General features: G+C 41.1%; 1 protein-coding gene across 4 annotated transcripts in view; it reads left to right on the top strand.

Annotated features, from left to right (window-relative positions):
* The window catches only part of ssh1b (slingshot protein phosphatase 1b), a 28,847-nt gene extending 8,727 nt beyond the window's left edge, over nt 1-20,120 (top strand). For 2 of the 4 annotated variants that reach the window (XM_083793728.1, XM_083793729.1), the window contains exons 3-15: nt 3,966-4,066; nt 5,414-5,478; nt 5,773-5,894; nt 6,441-6,509; nt 7,062-7,127; nt 9,810-10,004; nt 10,106-10,199; nt 10,309-10,437; nt 10,708-10,754; nt 11,913-12,059; nt 12,454-12,654; nt 13,028-13,688; nt 15,000-20,120. In XM_083793728.1, coding sequence (XP_083649854.1) covers nt 3,966-4,066; nt 5,414-5,478; nt 5,773-5,894; nt 6,441-6,509; nt 7,062-7,127; nt 9,810-10,004; nt 10,106-10,199; nt 10,309-10,437; nt 10,708-10,754; nt 11,913-12,059; nt 12,454-12,654; nt 13,028-13,688; nt 15,000-15,734 — 2,632 coding nt within the window. In that variant the 3' untranslated portion in view covers nt 15,735-20,120. Of the gene's footprint in view, nt 1-419; nt 859-3,965; nt 4,067-5,413; nt 5,479-5,772; nt 5,895-6,420; nt 6,510-7,061; nt 7,128-9,809; nt 10,005-10,105; nt 10,200-10,308; nt 10,438-10,707; nt 10,755-11,912; nt 12,060-12,453; nt 12,655-13,027; nt 13,689-14,999 lie in introns of those variants that run through there. The other 2 variants (XM_083793727.1, XM_083793730.1) reach the window with 2 other exon arrangements.
* The last annotated feature ends 397 nt before the right edge of the window (nt 20,121-20,517 follow it).

Genomic DNA, 20,517 nt, shown 5'->3' with positions numbered 1-20,517 from the left:
CATACTATAATTGCGATTACATATCTGAGCACAAACCTTTATGTAACCTGAACTCACACAGCTCAAGTATGTGGAGATATGTGGAGATTTCTGTTTTGTCTTCGTGTTAAAGTATAGTTTAAATGACATGGAAAATTCAAAGTGTCTTGCCATGCTTGGTTTGTCATGTTTATGTGACGTGCACATTTTGCCTTCATGATTGATCAAAGCTCCTTTTATTTATGTTGCAGATGATTCATGCAGATTAGTTCTGCATGTCAAACAGGCCCCTATAGCCATTTTATTTTGAGACCAAAGCCAGCCATGCAAGATTCCCTGCCACCCAACCCAGCCAACACATCCCATACCTGAATAGTTGTATTGTAGCAAACTGTGGCAGAGGGCTATTGCTCAAGCACGCGCTGCGAGGGGGAGATAAGCTGCTGCTGGTGGGTAGTGCGAGCAGCAGACAGAGCAGCGTGGACAAAGAACACGGATCGTCACAGGAGTGAGGGACACACTAGACTAGACCAAGACAGGATGCGTGACTCGACCAGAATACGCTGCTGTACTGTGGAGAAGAAAACAACATCCGAGAGGCTGTTTGCTGCGCTGGCGCTGCTAATGTTCTACTGACTTCAGTTCAGTTTAACGTGGCTGTCTCTTGCTGTGCTATGAGCTGAAGCCTTTTTTTTTAATGAGAGAGAGAAATGACTTGGCATTTGTTCGCTTTTGTAATGAGGCAGGAGGTTGTAGAGACAGTCCTCGGGTAACCTGCAAGATGCATCTGGTGGTTGCACCGTCACAGAAATCCATGCTCACCGTGCTGCCTGACTTTGTGGAAAACACCACACTGACTAAAAGGGAGATCTGGCGTATGTAAGTCACCTCACTGCAGCACACAAACTCCACAGGAGACAGTTTTGGTGTAATTCAGCATTTTATGGTGATCCACAATCAGAATTGTTGTTTGAACGGAGTAGTTCACTTTAAATGGATGGCATTTATTTTGTACCTAACTTTCTAGTGCCTGTTGGGAAGATGATTATGCAACATTGTTTTCGTAGCTTTGGGAAGATGATTATGCAACTTTGTTTTTCTAGTTTTCATAGCTATAGGGTAGGGTATGAGAACCAGTGAACTTATTCCCAAGATGTCAAAATGTGTAAACTACATTTAATTAATTTTGTTAATGAATATCCCCTAATCGGTATCCCCTAATGTGTCTGGGTGCTGTGTAATTCTTTTTTTTTTAGGAAGTACGGTTTGAACTTATTTGTTTTAAGGGGATGAGGTTGTGACTGACATTTGAATCAACAACCTTTTCTCCAAATAATCTCTCTTCGCTGTAACTGCATGTCCTCCTTGAAATTTGCTAGCGAAGCTACTTTATCCTCACCAACAAGTCATCTTTCTTTTGGAGAAATTTCAAGGAACAATGATGCCATGTAACAGAGGTTCTGAGACAAAAGGTCTTGTGACGGTCCCACTCAGTCATACCAGGCTTTGTGTGTGGTGGTGGTGGAGAGAGGAGAGCAAGTCCAAACAAAGACACGCACTGTTCTTTCAGAGCTGTGTGTCCTAGATGGCAGACACCACAGTTCTCTGCTCACACTCCTGTTGAGGCCTCAAACTATTGATTATTTTCCTATAGCGACTGTTACATCCATTACTTTTTAGATGAATTGAACAATCGAGAAGCACGTTTTCTGGGGGGATATTTGTTTATTTTATTTATCATCAAAACAGGCATGAAAAAATTCGATATCGATATTTCTAAAATTGACTATGTTTGCCCCGCCGACCTATTTAACACACACGTTCTACACCACCACAGGGCCCAGTGTCGAGTCGGTCAGATACACGATTGTCCAGAACTACCACAAAAGGCTCTGGTCAGGCTCTGCCAGTGGACCTAATGAGCCTAAGTCCCCTCACATGTAGATTCCATGACGTCACATTGAGATTAGGCAACACAGTTCGGGCATGCCTGACACAGAACTCCATCTATAGGAATAAAGGGCCAGAGAGTGACGGATACAGAAATCTCCATATATGGGCATAAAAGGGACACAGACAGATGGGTTGACATGGGTCTGACACACGGGTACAACGGGTATTGCATAGCCGGGTGGGGCATGGATCTCCAACTTCTATCGTTACCGACTCGGTGCTCTACAGCCGGGCACTGGTCTAGTCAATAATAATGAATAACACTGAATATCTGCTCTGTACAGGAGTAGTTACTGTATGTTTATTGAAGGCAAAGTTTCAGTCCCTACGGACCTTCTTCAGGCATAACACAGCATTTTGACAGTTACTTGTATAGAAACATTTGAAAGAAATCAACCAATCACTAGACAGTCTGATTAGAAAAGAGGTATAGCTTGTGATGATCATCAATTTGCTGACATCATTTAAAGACGCAAGGACCCCAGAAAACTATTACATCATTTATAAAATCATTTTATTAATTAATATGCAATCTAATGTGAGCTTGTAATAATAATGAATTGCATTTTAATAGCGCTTTTCCAAGTGCTCAAAGCGCTCCGCTTTACAATGGTTCATTCATTCATACATTGGGAGGTGAAGCGGCGAACAGTCGACGCCAGCGTCCTCACTTCCCACATTCACACACCAACTCCTTGGAGGCAATGTAGAGTTCAGTGTCTTGCCCAAGGACACTTCAACATGTGGTCAGGAGGAGCCGGGATTCGAACCGCCAACCCAGGGATCATTGGACGACCTGCTCTACCTCCTGAGCCACAACCGCCCTTGTAGATCATCGTACGGGAAGTGGCTAATCAAGTGGTATGTTTATAATGTGAAGACTAGAACAGTATATCATCACAGGTGGACAGGTCTGTAAAAGCTTCTGAACTAAGACCATGTTGGCATTCAGTCACTGATGAGCTTCCCATGCCCTTTCTAGCCTGCTGAGCTAATAAAGAGCATGCAAGAATGCATCCAATCTACCTCTTTATTTTACCCACTGTCAAATATTTTCCACTGTGTTGGATAACTTGTGTTTATATATTCTAATAAAGAAATGTAGTAAATACTATTGCCCCTGCCCTCTGGGGACAAATAAAGTTCCACCTATACCTGCCATGTGGATATATATATTTTTTTTTACCTGTGAAGTTTCTGCCTAATCATGTAACCAATGGGTTACCACGTTGGCACCAAATGCTTAACCTCGTATTCATACTGTATATGCTGGCCTCCTGTTTTCTTCTTTTCTGTAAAACAACAAAATGGGGTGATTTATTTTGCACCTGTAAACCAATGCTGTAACAATAAAGTTGATTCTGATTGTAACCTTTTCAGTGGTTCATTCTGCCTGTAGCAGAGCTGCACAATACATGTCTGTCAAATATGTAGGGACAAGGAGCTAAGAGCTGTCTGAAACACTATGCAAGATGATGAAGTGCTTCCTCTCTCCCTCATTGATTCAGTATAACTTAAAACGAGGTATAAACGGGGTATACATTATTTTCAACAGAAAGCTGGGAAAAGCAAATTTGAATATTTAAAGTCCTATGACAAGCTTCGAAAATATCATTGATACTGTACATCAATTCTTTCATTAGCTTATCAGATAGCAGTCTTATCTCCTCTGAGGGGTGTGTCATTCCTTCTTTATTTATATAGTCATATAGTAAATACCTGCAGTCACAATTATATAGGCTAATCCTATCTATTGTTTACTAAAGTACAATGGGTTTAGTTGCTGTGGTCAATTTCTCTTGCTCTGTACTTGGTCTAGTCTTCCCTAGGCTTCAAGTTGTTAATGTAAAAACAAAACACAAATATCATAATAATATGATATTATTTATGATATATTTTCATAACTCTGCAGAGTTATTATAATACAACCAAAATACAACCATCCTGCAGACTGCAGGAGCCCTAGGGGTCCTGGACCAATGGTGTAAACTCTAATGAAGTGCTAGTAACCATGCATTGATTGTGTTTTATAGCCTCAGTGAAAGCTTCTTCATGGTCAAGGGAGCTGCCCTCTTCCTGCAGCAGGGCAACAGCACAGAGGAACCCAAAACCCCAACCCACCACAAACATGCAGGTACACACACACACACCTCCATACCCAATCATGACATTTTACTTGACGATTAACTTTCATACAAATAAAGTGATTGCCTATTTAATTGTGTTTTTGACATTGGAACATATTAATAAAATAATGACTCTGGACATTGTAAACAAAACCTGCACAAGGAAGATGGACAAAACTATATACATATTTAAACATTTTATACTTTCAAAATATTAAAATGTGCTGTGAGCTCGAAGATCGTGTATTTCCGCTATTTTTGGAAAATGTTTGAACATTTTTTGACAATTATGCAGAATTGTCACTATTATCTCAAATAATTGTAATTTGGCATTTATGTTATTGTATGTTTATAACACACGCACACACGGTACACTTGCAATAGGATACTTTGTTTTGCGCTTGTTTGCATGTGTGTCCTGCAAAGAACTGTGCACAAAAGCTAGGTCATATTTGCTGAGGTGGCTTTTCTGTTGTGGAGTTGTCTGTGTTTAGACTACACCATGTGTTAGGACTGGGTACCTACACAGTAAAATCCTGAGTGTTGATTTAACTCAAAATGGACCTGTATCACTCCCAGTTAAATTTGAGTTATTAGAGTGAAAGTTTTTGACAAAGGCTTGAAAATAACTATGAAACTGAAGTGACATCTCTTGTGTATTAGCTTATTTGAATATGATTGGTTGGCTCAGTTTGTACCACACTGTTTCGACAAAAAGAGCTGAGCCAGAAGGCAAAGCTCTCTATCTATCCACCGGTCCATCTTTATTCCTTCCTACACTCACCTATGCTCATCATGAAATGTGGGTCATGAGTCATGACCAAAGAACAAGATCGTTGATACAAGCTAATGTGGCTCGGTAAAGCACTGTCTGGGATTTTCATCTGGAACTGTTTCCTTTGCAACTAAATCTGGATAAGCGGTAGAAGATGGATGGATTGATGTGAAATATCATGTCATTTAAAAAAAGAAGAAGAAAAAAAAGACAACAGGTCATCAACATGGTACTTGAGCAGACCAAGCTTGACTGGACTTGCCTGTAGTTTGTGATTATGTGCTACACAGTAATTGTTTTTGGATAATAGTACTCAATAGTAGTCATTCTCAATCTTTTTCATTTCAAGGACGGCATTGGGCGATGGATACCCATTTGATGTAACTCTGGGACCCCTATCTGCACTTTAAACCCCTCAGTGTTAATTCAACACTGACAGTGCAAATGGAACCAAATTATTTGGACACTAGCTTGTACGGTTTACTTTGCACCTACAGTATAGTGAATGCACTCATTTAGAGTTCATGAAGCTTTTCCTGGAAGTGCAGCATAAATGTTAATGCATAATGTTTATTTTTAGGCGATTTACCTCAACACCTGCAGGTCATGATCAAGATACTCCGGTCTGAGGACCGTATTAAACTGGTCAGTATTACACACACACACTCCCTCTCCCTCCCTCCATCTCTCTCTGGTTAACAATGCAGATTTGCGCTGACCTCTGGCCATTTTGGTCATGCACTTACGCACACACACACACAAACACACACACACACACACACACACACACACACACACACACACACACACACACATCTTGAACTTTATATAGTAGATCAACTGCAAGTATCGCCAGCAACCTTAGTACATTCTAGATATGTACCGTTGAGATGTCTTGCCAAGTGCAGCCTCTCGCTAAATATTCCTTCTCTTCCACAGGCTGTACGGTTGGAGACTGGATGGTCGGAACGTGTGCGCTACATGGTGGTAGTCTATACCAGCGGGCGCCAAGACACAGAGGAAAGCATTCTACTAGGGATGGACTTCACTGATAAGGACAGGTAGCTTTAAGCCTAATTTAACACCCCAATCGTCCAGGACGAAGTTCACCGTCCTTTCTATTAGTAACACCCAGCGCCCAAGACAAAGTTTTATCCAAAAGACGAAGTTTATTGATATGAAAACCGATCGCATCGCTCCACAACCTAGGAGCGACTCTTGCGCAATCCTCAATGTTGCGCAACAGTGAGACGTCATCGAAAATATTCCCCCCCTGTTTAGCCGGCGAGAAACGAAAATCTTAAAACGTTAATAACTCGCGGTCTAAATCATCCCGTCCAATTCTAAGATCATGTGTTAGACGGGCCCCCGCTGTCCAACCTCCCGTTGTTGTCGATCGCATCCGTTGTTGTCAATCGCATCCGTTGTTGTCGTCACATCCGGCATAACATCCGGTCCGTCGGTAAAAGTGCTCCGTTGCTATAAATCGATTGGGTGCTATAATTTAATGGTTTAAATAACTCTGAGTGTTAATAGAGTACACTGAATCTGACATTATTATTATTATTATTACTTTTTTACAAAAAGGTCATCTTTATTGTTCTCAGTAAAAGCTGCTCTATTGGGATGGTGCTGCCACTGTGGAGTGATGCCAACATACATTTAGATGGAGATGGGTGAGTATGAATGTATGTAAATATTCTCTCCCATAGATTACAGAAAACACAGCAGTGATTCCCAAACACTTTAGCTGGAGATCCCCTGTTCTAGAGCGTCTAAGAACACAATTGGCTGGTGTTCGGGGGAATGAAGCTGGAGGTTGACATTTGTCACTGCATGTACTCCAATGGGCTGGGGTGGCACCTGTCAGCAAGGAGTGTTGGGCGGTAGGATTTGGACAGAGGGTCTGTGGGGAGGAATTAACTGGCAGTTTTACTCCCCAATTTTTACCCCAGTGTTACTGACCTCCGGTGACTGAGTTACTTGCAGTCAATTTGACTCTAACGTGTGTCAGCTGAGTTCTTGCTGACCTGTGAAAGTGGTCCCTCTGTGTGCGAGTGTGTATGGGGAGAATATTCCACTAGTCTGTGTCCTGAATGGTGGCCGTGTGAACCAGCGGAGCACGCAGCCTGTGTTTGTGTTCCTACTACAGCACTCTGTCTCCCTGCGTATACAGTCTCTCTGTACAGACTCACCCTCATCTCCCGTCTCCCCCGTTTTGTCTCCAGAGGATTCAGTGTAAACACAGCAGGACGGACACATGTCTTCAAGCCTGTGTCTGTGCAGGCCATGTGGTGAGTCGCTTCATTCCCTCGTTGTGGAATTATTGGATATTAAAGGTGCATGGTGTAAGTGATATTTTGTGGTGTTAAACAGCTTTATTTTCCAATGGCAACCGAGTGTTTCATTGATCAGTATTAGAGGTAAACAGAAAATATATTTTAAGGTCGGGATGCCAATTGTATCCAGAGAGAGAGAAAAAGCTCAGGAAGCTCTGTCCTGATGGATACAATTCGTATTCCGACCAGAAAATGTATTTTCTGTTTACTAAAGAGCTGGATAGATGGGGAGACACCTGTTACTGAACAAACACTCTACAGCTGAAGCAAGTGCTGACATTTTTTCCATTAGGCTAATGGAGCCGTCCTGCTTAGTTATATTGTATTAACATACTCTACCATACAGATAAATTAAATTACATTTAATTCATCCAAAATGTTGAGGTTACATATTGAGGCTTTAACCGTTTAACAAATACGAATCTTACATTGCCTTTAAGGAGCTTTGTGTCTTCATGTGAAAATGCCTGCTCTGCTCTGCGAGTCTATATTTTGATTAGATGTGCTGTCATGCTCGTTTGAAGCACGGGTAGATGGCCATTTCAACCAATCAGATTGCTTCATCGGAACTAGTGCTTAAAATTTAAAAGTCTTTGAATAATACAAGATTATAACGACTTTAAAACGTATACTTAGTTGACGGGATTCCAAATATATTCCTAATGTTTACACTCTACTAAATATCTTCATCTTCACTGAAAATAGCCAAGCTACAAGCAAGCTTAATAGCGCTGTTCACCCCCAGAATAAGGATTTTCTGGGGGGGATTAGATTAAGTAGTCTTCCAAAACAACAATTTGATGGTGCTGTGGGCTTCTCACATGTCAAACTGCTGCCATGCATTCTGCAAATTCAAGTCCCAGCTGCTGCACAGAACAGACTGCTGTGAAATAAACAGATACAGTTTGACCCAATGTAGCACAGTTTACAACACAACCTATTAGCCTTTTAATTATTGTGTGGAAATCTGTTCATTTGACTTTAGACGGGGAAATTCATTTCCACAGCACTGTACACGTACAGACAACAGTTCATACAGCAGAACACAATAACAGTGATATAACAATGACGTCATACAATGACAGACAGCAGTACACACTCATGTTTCATATTTAGACAGACCAACATCACTCATATTATGATATGAGTGACGTTTAGAAACACCCATTGTTCATTGGCTTCATTGCCTTTTGAAGTTTGCAGGATTGGTCCGTTTTGAAATCAAATCATGAACGCAGCATGCAATTTATGTGAAATTTTGCATGCACATTCCCACAAATGTGAGTACAAAATGCCACTTGAAAATCAGAAAATCAGCCTCATGGTGGCGCTAACAGGCCGATTTGCGATTTACCAAATCAGTACACAGTATCTCTATAGTCATGTGAAATTGGATCTGTCTGGTATTTCATATTACATCCTAATTGGCTAACATTGGCTTCCAAAGTTTGAAGGATTGGCCCGTTTTGAGCAAAATGTCTCAAATCATGAACACAGTGCAATTTGAGGCAAATGTTGCACGCACATTCCTACTAGGCCAATAAATCTCACCCTTTTCACATTTGCCTGTTATAGCGCCACCAGCAGGTGGACTTTTGCAAAACACATTTTTGGAACAAAATGCCTCAAATCATCACTTTGAATGTTGAATTGCCATCAAAGGCGTAAGAAGAAATGGCACCCTTTTCACAATGACCTATTAGCACCACCAGGAGGCCACAATAACAAGGCGCCAATGAGCACTTTTTCAGTTTCTAGTTAAAATAAATTATTTCATTGGGTGCTCGAGTGGCATGAGGTAAAGTATCTGACCATCATCGAGGAGTTTAGGGGTTTGAATCCACCCTGTTGGGTGATGATTTGGGTCAGCGATATTGAAAACTATTGTTGCTTGTAGAACTTATTCATTCATTGCAGTGAGGTTTCCTATCACACTCCTTGTTGAGAACACAGTCTGTTTATTTGATAACATATTGCCATTTCATATGGAATAGAACACCATAAGGCCACCTGGAGAAGAGATATGGAATAGGTAGATTATAAGTCATATACAGTAGAAGCCCAATGTTTAAAGGCCCAATGTCATGCTCCAAATCATGATATTTAATTTGCCATGTGATTTATTTCAGGTAAAGAAAAAGGGGCGGGACATGTCACATGGTAACGTGAGCAGTAGCCAATAGATTCCAATGTCATTTAACTAAACAACAAATTCAATTTTGGTAGTGGTTCGGGTTACCTTGCCTAGATGAAACTCCAATTACAGATATCTTCAATAGTTGCTCTGTCGATTAAAACATATATATAATTCAAAATATTCTCTCCATTGACTCAGGGTGCAAATAAAAAAGCGACAACGTTTCGATGCATCAGCCACATCTTCGTCAGGTCTACTTCATCAGTACTACTTGATTAAGCTCCTTATGCTCAATATCTCCCCTGGCCAGGAGGGGATTGTGTCTTGCTGAAAGGTAGAGAATTGCTCTCCCACGTGGAAGACCCAGGAGGTTTGAATCCCGGAGTAGGAGATCAAATGTACAGATTGCAGCCGCTGTGTGATGAAGTATAAACCTGCAGGCTTAAATGTTGTATATGAAAGATGTTGCCATGGCTGAGCCTTTGCTCCTTGTCCAACAGGTCTGCTCTACAGATCCTCCATAAGGTCTGTGAGGTGTCACGCAGGTACAACTACTTCCCAGGGGGAATGGCTCTCACCTGGATGGGCTTCTATGAGAGCTGCATCACCTCAGAGCAGAGCTGCGTCAACGAGTGGAACACTATGACTGATCTGGAGACCACACGGCCTGACTCACCGGCCTTATTTGTGGATCGGTAAGGACTTGTGCTTCTTGTATTTGAAATGCGATGCATATGTATATTGTGTATAAATTACATGGAGGATCAACAGCAATGTTTTGATTGATTGCGCACAGGCCAACAGAGCGTGAGAGAACAGAATGTCTGATCAGAACCAAACTACGCAGTATCATGACATTCCAAGACCTGGAGAATGTCACTTCTAAAGAGGTGCAGTATGCATACATGTTTGTTACATTTGTTGTTGGAGTATTTGTATATTTGATATGCTGTTGGAGCCTGGTGTTTGCTGTAACATGCTCTCTTACCACCTTTTCAGATACGTACTGAGCTGGAGCAGCACATGAGCTGTAACCTCACGGAATACAAGGAGTTCATAGATAATGAGATGCTGCTGATCCTGGGTCAGATGGACAAGCCCACACTTGTATTTGACCACCTGTACCTGGTGAGAAGAACATTTGTTTTATGCATTATTCTTCCCTATCCATGTTGAGTGTTCCCACACTACATTCTCCTCCTCATCCTGCCACTAAATAGTTTTGCGATGTGATGTGTTGTGAGCTTGTAGATCTGCTATTTTCAGTACTTGACACCAGTGTGCAACTTGTTGCGTCATACACCATTGGTGTTGTTTACACGTCTTCTCTTTTAAGCTTTACTATAGCAAACATGGTCAATTTGACCTTAATCGATTTGTGTCTCCACACCTCCCCAGGGGTCTGAATGGAATGCCTCCAACTTAGAAGAATTGCGGGACTGTGGGTGAGAATATAGAATGCAAAAACAGAAATGTTCTTATGTAGGTCTAAATAAGTAGTATACGTTGAATATTTCTAAAATCTGCTATGATGTACAGTATGTTTGTCAACAACAAAGTTTAAAGGTGGTGTAAGTGATGTTTGTGAGTTTCTTTTGTTGTTAGTGTTACATACTGTAGCTCTATATTGGAATCTACCATTCCGCAATCATTGCCATAATAGTAGCTTGTTCAGTAACAGTTTCTCCAGCTCTTTAGTAAACTAAACATACCAATTTCAGCCAATCAGAGAAGAGAATGTATACGGGATAAACAAGTGAAATCGGAAGTGAGAGATTGAATGAAAAATGTCAGGGGTCATCCCTCAATGTATTTTCTTTTCACAAAAAAGCTCATAGATGGAGAGACCCCTGTTACTGAGCAAAAAATCTGTAGCAATGATTACTAACAAGCTTTCACTTTTAACGGTTGTTTTTGACCTAACAATATCACTTACAGCACTTTTAACATCCATATTAGATGAATTAATGTTAGATATGTTTCAGCTCTCCTTTGATTAACTATTACGCAACAACACATGAACTGTGTTGCATCAGTGACATCTTAACTCACCTGGCACCAATTGCGCCTTTTGATGCCTATTTTTTCATATGTTTCTCCACGCCGATGACGCCTTTTCACGCCTTTTTTAATATAAATTGATTACCGTTCATAACTGTGTCCTGTACACGCTCATAAGACTCCGCTTCGGGTGCAGAAAATAAACGAAAATGTAAATTCCACTGGCTTATGCTGTCTATGGGGACGCAGATTTTAGAATCCATCATACGATCGTGTATAAATCAGGCTTGAGGTTCAGGAAATGTTTTTTTGTTAGATCTGGTGCTTTGAACACCAAAACAAAAAGCCTAACGCAACAAGGCACATACTGTACAGGACATGGATTAGCGCAACAGCAGGACATACAAATACTTATAGACAGCAGGCAAAGTTCACCATGTAATCTGATGGAATAAGTTAGAGTAGTAGTATAGTAGTATTGTAAACTATACTGTATGCCAATTGCAAAATGAAGGAGTATGGCTGTATTATACTGTATAAATCCACACTATTCACAAAAAGTAGCATGGAAGTGACACATTTGGTTTTGGTTTTGTTTACAGAGTGGGTTTCATCCTCAACGTCACCAGGGAGATTGACAACTTCTTTCCAGGAACATTCTCCTACCACAACATCCGGGTGTATGATGAGGACATCACTGACCTGCTGGCCCACTGGAATGACACCTATAACTTTATTGTTAAAGCCAAGTGAGAATCACAAATAAAATGACATACGGTACCCACTGCACTGCCTAATCCTCAGTGTTAATTTAACTGAGAGATCTTATACATTTTACCAAATGTACTCTTCTGAGGGCTAATCTCTCAAACTGATGGACCTGATTTTTTTCTTTCATTTCATAATTTGAGTCGGTGGCGGTTGGATCAGTTGTAGCCTTGCCCATATATCATGGGAAAGTTGTGCTATACCTGTCCACCTGGGAGCCACCCAAATATTAAATCCTAACTTGTTTATTTTAGAAAGGAAACTTGAACTTTGTGATTCGTGATTCATTTGTATACTATTAATACTAATACTATTATTAATTAACATAGGCTATATATTCTAAGATTTGAGTGTATTATTTAACTTGCTTCACAGGAAGAACCACTCCAAATGCCTGGTACATTGTAAGATGGGGGTGAGCCGCTCTGCCTCTACAGTTATTGCCTATGCTATGAAGGAGTATGGATGGTCTTTGGAGAAAGCATACAATTTCGTCAAGCAGAAAAGAAGTATAGCTCAGCCCAATGCTGGCTTTATGAGACAGCTGGCAGAATACGAGGGCATCCTGGATGCTAGGTGAGCAATTCAGTGGATTCTATAACATCAACTACACCTACAGTACAGCCTGATTTTGTCATACAGACTTATACATTAAATTAGACTTAACTATCAAAGGACAACATAACTTGTTTAATCTCTATAGTGCAGTGGTGGGCTTTATATGCACCAGGTCAAAGGTCAGGGCTACTAACCCTGACATACTGTACTTGTGCTTTATGCAGTAAGGTTATTGGTCATTAGCTGGACTGTACATGCATAATACACATGCACAATGTTTATGAAAAGGGTAGCCTTTATTTCTTTTTTTTTTTTTTTGTAGCACGGCAAAATACAATGTTTTTATATTTTAGTCTACTTCTCTCTTTGCATCCTTGTTTCTGCTTCACAGTAACCAGCGGCACAACAAGTTGTGGAGACCTGAAGCACACGAGGAGCTCTCAGAAGAGGCCTCTGGTCAGTGCACTGGCCTGGAAGTCCCTGGAGAGGAGACCCCAGTGCTGAGGGCTTCCTCCCGGGAGGGGGAAGCCTGGGGTGGCTGTGGGGCCTCTCCCTGCAGGGGCATGGGTCTGGAGGTGGAACCCCCTGACCCCCTTAACTACAATTACTACTTCCGACGGTTGTCGGACTCTGCACTGGACAGTGAGCCCTCAACCCCGGTGCGAGGCCCCCCTCTGCTGGGTATGGAAAGGGTATTTATTGAAATTGAGGACGTGGAGAGAGATGCTCTATTGGAGGACGAAGGCTTCCCCATGGCCCATTTGGTTCCACCCGGAGCAGGAACAGCTGCCCAGACCTGTGGCCGCCTCGACCCTCTGGAGGACATGAGACTGAGGCTGGAGTTCAGCACTCTGGAAGAAGAGGATGAGGAGGAGGCAAAGAAAGAGGAAGAGGAGATGGCAGCGCTGGCCCAAACTCCAGGAAATTCTGACGGCAAGAAGGAGGGAGAGGAGATGGAGAGGAAGGAGGAAAGCCGATTGGGTTTGGCAAACCTCAATACTAACAACAGCAACCGCCTTGCTGCCAAGCGCAGCTGCCCTGCTGCCTTCGACGTGAGTTGGGCAAATACATACGTAGTGTGTGTATATATATATATATATATATAAATATATAATTATTATTATTATTTTTAATTTTTAACAAAGCTATTATCTATATTCAGAATGATTAATGTGCAAGAACTTAGAAGGCAATTAATGTTAAGTCTATTTTCTCCATCTGTTTTTGTACCTCAATGTTTACATTTGTGTTGCTGGCTTTTTAGAAATTGTATAGAGTATACTGTAGAAATGGGTATTATTATTACTTGTGCAAGCAGAGCGAGAAGTATTGTGGTCGTGCCCGACTGCCCGTACGAATGCACATGTATGCTCGGAGGTATTATATACTGACGTTGATGGTGACGTAATTAAGATATGTATCAATGCCGGGTTATAACTGGCTTTCGATGGTGACGTAATAAAGATAGGTTTCAGATTACATACATGTATACATACAGACATGTATGATCAACATCAACATCAGCCGACCACAGTATAGTACTTTCAATTTACAACTTACATACATGTATACATACATACGTTACCTGTTACCCAACCAATATTGAAATATATCGTAATTACGTCACCATTGACAGCCAGTTATAACCCGACTTTAGTATTTAATTTCAATGTTTTCCAGAGAGGCTGAGATTTGAAAGTTTGCAGCGGTCAGGCACTCGACAGAGTGCAGTTCTAGTTATTATTATGATTATCTAACTGATACACGTGTTCCACACCACCACAGGGAGTGCAGTGCCCGGTGTCGAGTCCGTAGGATAGCCAGTTGTCCAGAACCAGCACCAAACCCTCTGCCCAGGCTCTGGACAGGGCCCAAATTAGCCAATTGATCACACCTATATATGGAGCTGGCCTCTTCTGACAATCAAAATGATGTTCTAACATCTGCATAGACTACAAAATTGGGCATGCCTTACAAAGAACTCCATACAGTATATGGGCATAACAGGGACACAGGCATAATAACTGGGTGGGGAATTAATTTCCAACTTGCATCGTTCCAAGTAGGCCAGTGCCCAACGGGCACCGCTCTAGTTATTATAAACATGTGAACACAGTGTAGTGTGTGCTGAGAGTGTGTTCTCTCTTCAAAATCTCCAGCCTATGTAAATTGCTGCAATTTGAGTTTTATGTACACTGGTGGTGAGTTTACAGCACAAGCTCTTGTCTCATAAAGCACACTGTTGACTCCGATTCGGATTCAAATTAACTATCGTCAAAGTTACCATTTAACTCAATGTTGTCACCTTTCAGTAGTTTGTCATGGCTGACCATGTCTTCTCTCTCTCCCTTTCCTCGGTTTAGGACAGTGCTAGCACAGGAAACCCATTCAAGGTGAAGCCCTCCTACCAGTCCTGTAAAGACTGCCTACGTCTGACACAAGTGCGGCGCTGTGACCGCCCAGCAGGAGGCCGCACCCATCGCCTTAACCCCACCCGCCACTGCACAGTCCCCTCCATATCCATCGATCCGCCTGGCACCCATTTCGCTCCAGCCCAGATTCTGTCCTCTGTGCCAGCTCAGGCCCTTGCTGGGTCTGCCGTCCAGCCCTGCAGTCGTCTTTGCCGCTGTGAGAGCTGCGCCCCGGGCATTCTCCCTGCCCCCGTTGCATGCCTGGAGGCCTATCGTCAAAGGGCAGTGTCGCCCATGAGCTGCGAGGAGCTGTCTCATGGCCACTGCTTACTGGAGACGGAAGACATGGACGAGCCACGAGTGGATGAGGAGAACGATTGTGTGCTGAGGAAGGGCAGAGAGAGCACAGGAGCCTTCACAGAGCTTACCCTCCTGAATCTCAACCTGGAAGGAGAGAGGCCAACAACAAGGCTGGCCCCTGCTGAAGGAGTACATTTACCAACTGGGCCAGAGATCACCCCCCCTGGTGGTGAAGCAGAGCTCCAGCAACAGGCGTTGGCTCAGCTGCAGATGCCAACACTGAGGTTAGGACTTGGTCTGGGATTGGTCCGACAGAGGGCAGAGGAGCTGGAGAGGCTCTCAGGTTTAGCCAGGGATGGTCAGGTCCCTGTAGACCCCCTGCCTTAACAGATAAGGTCTGACCATGGCTGGCATGGATGCAGGGATGGAGGTGGAGGGTGATATAGCATGGCACTACGAGACCAACTCCCACTGACTAGACTAGCTGCACTCTACATTACGTGGATACAGCTATGGACCTCCCAAATGACTGCAACTGTGGTGTCACACTTTCACACCTGGTCTGTAACATTTAGTCCCATGTTTGTTGTCACTGCAAATCTTTACTCTTAACAGGCAGAAGCACCCATGAGATTCAGACCTAAGTGAATATGGATAGCCTGAGTCCGGGCACTTGTGGCTTAAACATTGTACAGTAGTTGCCTCAGTTCTTCCTATCAGACCTGGTTGAGGTCAACAGATCTGTCTTGAGCCACCTGTTTCCATGCCGTCAGGCTCCTCAAGCTGACTGTACAAGCTGACTGTACACTTACAGTTGCTGTGTCAGCAGACAGGTATGGCATATCTGTACAGCAGAGAAGTTCATTGATAATACTGACACAGTGGCTGTTTTGCTCTTAGATCATTAGAGTGTGATGTAAGAACAAAATCAAATGCCTGCTGTGTCAATTTGGTCAATAGGATTGAGGATAGGAGTGGCTTAAAGAACAGAGATGTTGTGTAAAGTCAACCAGCTTGGTGATTTCCATCTCCCCTCAAAAGATCTATGAATAGCACTTTGATTTTGGGGGAAAAAAGGATATGGGGTAACTAATTTTTGTTCTGTCAGAGTACTGTATGTCAATCTAAACAGTATTGGTAAGAAGAACATTGTATCTTTGCAATTGAGTCTCTGACTGCATTCAAAGTCCCTTCACATCATTACCATCGATAATTTAATTCTCAATTATCGGCGTCCCTCCCCTGCTGTTGCTGCTTTTGTGTCACAGAAAGGCTTATCATATATATGAAATATCTTTTTCAAGAGGACTTATATGAGCCTTCTTATGCCTCTTTAAGTAAAGCAGTGTAATGTACCTCGGAACACAAGCATCTCAGACTGTTTTGGTCGAAGACTGTTTTGTTGACTTGCCTCTCTCCTCAGTGACCGGTTCACCCTGACCTCTTTGATTCAAATGTGACGTTGTAATCATTTCTAAACGGCTCTCAGTATAGTCTGCTCATGACATTCAGTGTTACATGTGTCCTCTTTTTGCTTTAGGGCAGAAATCCCCATATGTTTCAGCATATTATGAATTAATTGAGATTGAATACTACTATAGTCATAATGAAATGCATTGCATTATTGGTAATTTTTTCTCAACTCTGTTAATGCTTAATTCATACGGCATAACATGGTGCGACGCGTTGTGACCTTGTAGATGTTTTATTTCCGCCTTGCGACACCATTGGACGATGAAGTATAAACCAGGCTTCATGCTGTGGATGTTTATGGGTCATGCACTGAAACAGAAGAGTATCGATAAAGTCATCATGGTTTTCTTTTCTTTTTTAACCACCAGGTGTGGAATTATGACATCAAAAAGCAGGCGTCTAGCTTAGGTTTCAGTTTTCATTCTTGGAATAGTATGCCCAAAAGAGTTGCTCACTCTCTGCAGCCAAGCTTTATACAAAGCCATATCATGCTGTCAGATCCAGTTCATCATGCATATCCTAATAGAATTTAGTGGTATTCTTTGATTACCCATAGGCCAAAATAGCAGATCTACAAGCTCACAAGGTGTTGTAATGCAGCGTGTTGTGAGCTTGTATGGCTATTTTAGGCAAAGAGAATTGGTGTAGTGAGAACAAGGAGGGGACCAAATGTAGACCCCTGGGGGAACCTGGTCAATATAGTATAGTAGGGTTTGTGCATGTGTAGGTATTGCTTGTTTTTACATGCATATCACAATACTTTGAGCTTCCTTTCCCTATAATAGATCTGCAAGACATTGGACAGTGGGCTATAGGCCTATGAATATCCAGCATTTGAGCACAAGTCTAGTATTGGCCAGTTATCCAATTGCCGTTGACGCCTTGTTTTCTAACAGTGGGAACAATTTCAATTTTTCTGATGCAACCGTTCAGTTGCTGTTTATTTTACTTTATGCACATTTCGAGGCGCTTTTGGAATACGTTGTTGCCATAACAGAAACATTGTAATGTATTCCATCTGTATCCTTCTATAGCACACAAACAAATAATATAATTTGCACTTTGGATTAAGCATTTCACAACAAAGTGTGACTCCAGACAAAACCAGAACTTGAATTATCTGCTCTCATGTCTGTAGTAATAATGTTATTCCTTTTCCAAACATATAATCAGTATTAGGACCTATTTTGTTTACTGGATACTACTAAGAATCCGCTGTGTTGAAGGTATTCAGAATAATTTGAAACCCTTGCAATTGAAAAATATAAAGGGAAAAATTCTAGCGTTGTTGATTCTCAACATTACAAAACCATTAAGCTTACATTCATGAATATCATAATAGGCTGTTTTTTTCAATAATAATAATTATTCTTATTATATTTTCTTATAGGTTTTGGCAGTTACTGAAATATAGGGTTGCCAATATTTTTAATGGAGCCATATTTTATTTTATTTTTAAATTATTTTTAAAAGTATAACTAATGAATGCACCTGAAGTTATTTATTTATTCATTTTGTGCATTTATTCACCTAACAAAGCTCATTTGCAGCCAATCTAAAGTTCTCTTTGCCATGGAGTATTACTTTATAATGCACGTTTTATTTATTTTTTCATTCTTACCCCGTTTGTTGATATTTCACTGTTTTTGCATAATGCACGCTGGGTGTGCTAGATAATATTGAATAAGGCTTTGGTTTGTGCAGGGCAGACACATGTAAGCTTTACACTAGTAATATGTTGACAAGAAGAGATCAAAGGCTGGCTACAACTGTAAAGAATTCATGCAATTTGTTTAGTTTTGTTCGACCATGTGGTCTCTACTGTATACTGTATTTTTTATTTTGTAGCACAGCTAGAGTAGTAATATTTAGATTATCATTTGGTTTTGGTTTAAATTTACGGTTTGTCCTCACGTGGTTACATGAGCATGATGTAACTTAGTAAATTAAGTATAGTAGGAATCATCAAGCCATGCTATAAAACAACATGCTGGCCTGTTTGTTATGGCTATGATATATATAGATTAGGATTATATGAGTCAGATTTAATTCTGTTTTATTTATACTTTGTCGTATGACACCAAAAAAAAGCGACTACAAACTTTTTGTAGATCTGCTATTTTCATTGCCCAACACCATCATACGATGGATTATTAATTAAGCATTAGCCAGCGGTTCTCAGTTCATCAATCTGTTGAAGACTAATGCTACTCTTATGTTTATCCACAAATTGTTGCACTACCTTCAGTTGTTTGCCATGGTTTGAATTTGTTTTGTATTTAAGTGCCTTAACCTTGGCCTTAGCTCTATCATACAGCATTGTGGGCTTTGCTGAGTCGTTGTTTATGAGTGCGTATTTGTACACTAGTGTACATTTGTGCAGTCTCAGAGTTAAATTAACACGAGGATTTTACTGTGTACTTGGTCTCTGCCCAAAAAGGATAATAATCATACTCATCACCATACATTTCTCAGCCCATCATGTACTGTATGCAAACACACTTTACACAACACCATATAAATAGCAGCTCTTACCCATGGACATACAGTATATTTGATGGACTTTCATTCATAAATAGCCTATCAATGTAGTTTCTATTGACATTGTTGAGACTAGTGATGTGCTGTATGAGCCAATGCCAGACAACGACAACAAAAATCTTTTTACATTGGTGGTGCTGGAATCAAATCTGTTAATGACATTTAAATTTGGATAGGATGATGACTACAACATGTTACTTTTTAACTGTGTGTATAACATTTCCTCCAATTTCCAATAGAAATAATTAGCTAATAATTAACTCATATTGATACTGGTTATACCGGTATACTCATAATTAGGTTCTCGTGCCATCAGCACAACATGATTTGGTGCACCTCTAATTTAGCCAAAATGTCTTTAGGCTGCATTTAGAGTTGTAGACAATAAACCAGTTGTTTTTATTATGTTATTCTTGGGCAGCAGGCATCAAACTGACAATCCTACTAAGGGCCAGAGGTTGAAGACATTGAAACGGAACAAATGTAGAGGGGAGTAAAGTGACCGTGCATGGCTAGAGCACAAGTTGTCATTATCACCCCTCGGCATTAGAGCTTGAGTGGTTTTGAGTGAATGAGTGGAAACTGTTAAACATGAAACTGGGAGTTAGAATTTGTTACATTAATTGTTTTTTGTTAACCTTTGTGCACTGTACTGTACATTGGCAATGTTAATGTGTAATGCACTTTTTTTTACATTTTGTTAAAATGATGTCCAGTCCAATGTTTATCATGGAAATAAACCATTTCCTCTCTGCATAATTAGTTCATTTATTTCCAAACACAAACAAATTATGCAACAGAGAATGTGAAAAGTATGGTTATGGCATGCTATAACTTTGGAAAGCTCATTCTCTGCTTTAAGTAATGTATGGATGCATTTACACTACAATATCTCTGATGTTAAACACCTTATTAGTATGAAGAGAAACAGGAAACGAGAGAAACGTAATCAGACACAGAAGGCCGTCCTCTCGGGACTTGAACCCGCAATACGCTGTCAGGCTACATTGAGCCTAAGTGCCCAGCCCAAACCACTAGGTCCGGGCCCTTATTTTCTTACCTTTTAAAAAGTTTCAAAAATAGAAGACCTTACAAGCTTGAAGCTTGTATCGCGACACGTCATGAGCTTAGATCTGCTATTTTTGATATTTTCTTG

This window comes from Protomyctophum parallelum (genome assembly GCF_964188405.1).
Source record: "Protomyctophum parallelum genome assembly, chromosome: 21".
Lineage (NCBI taxonomy): Eukaryota > Metazoa > Chordata > Actinopteri > Myctophiformes > Myctophidae > Protomyctophum > Protomyctophum parallelum.
The sequence above is the reverse complement of the archived record's forward strand: the minus strand, read 5'-3'. Positions and strand labels throughout refer to the sequence as shown.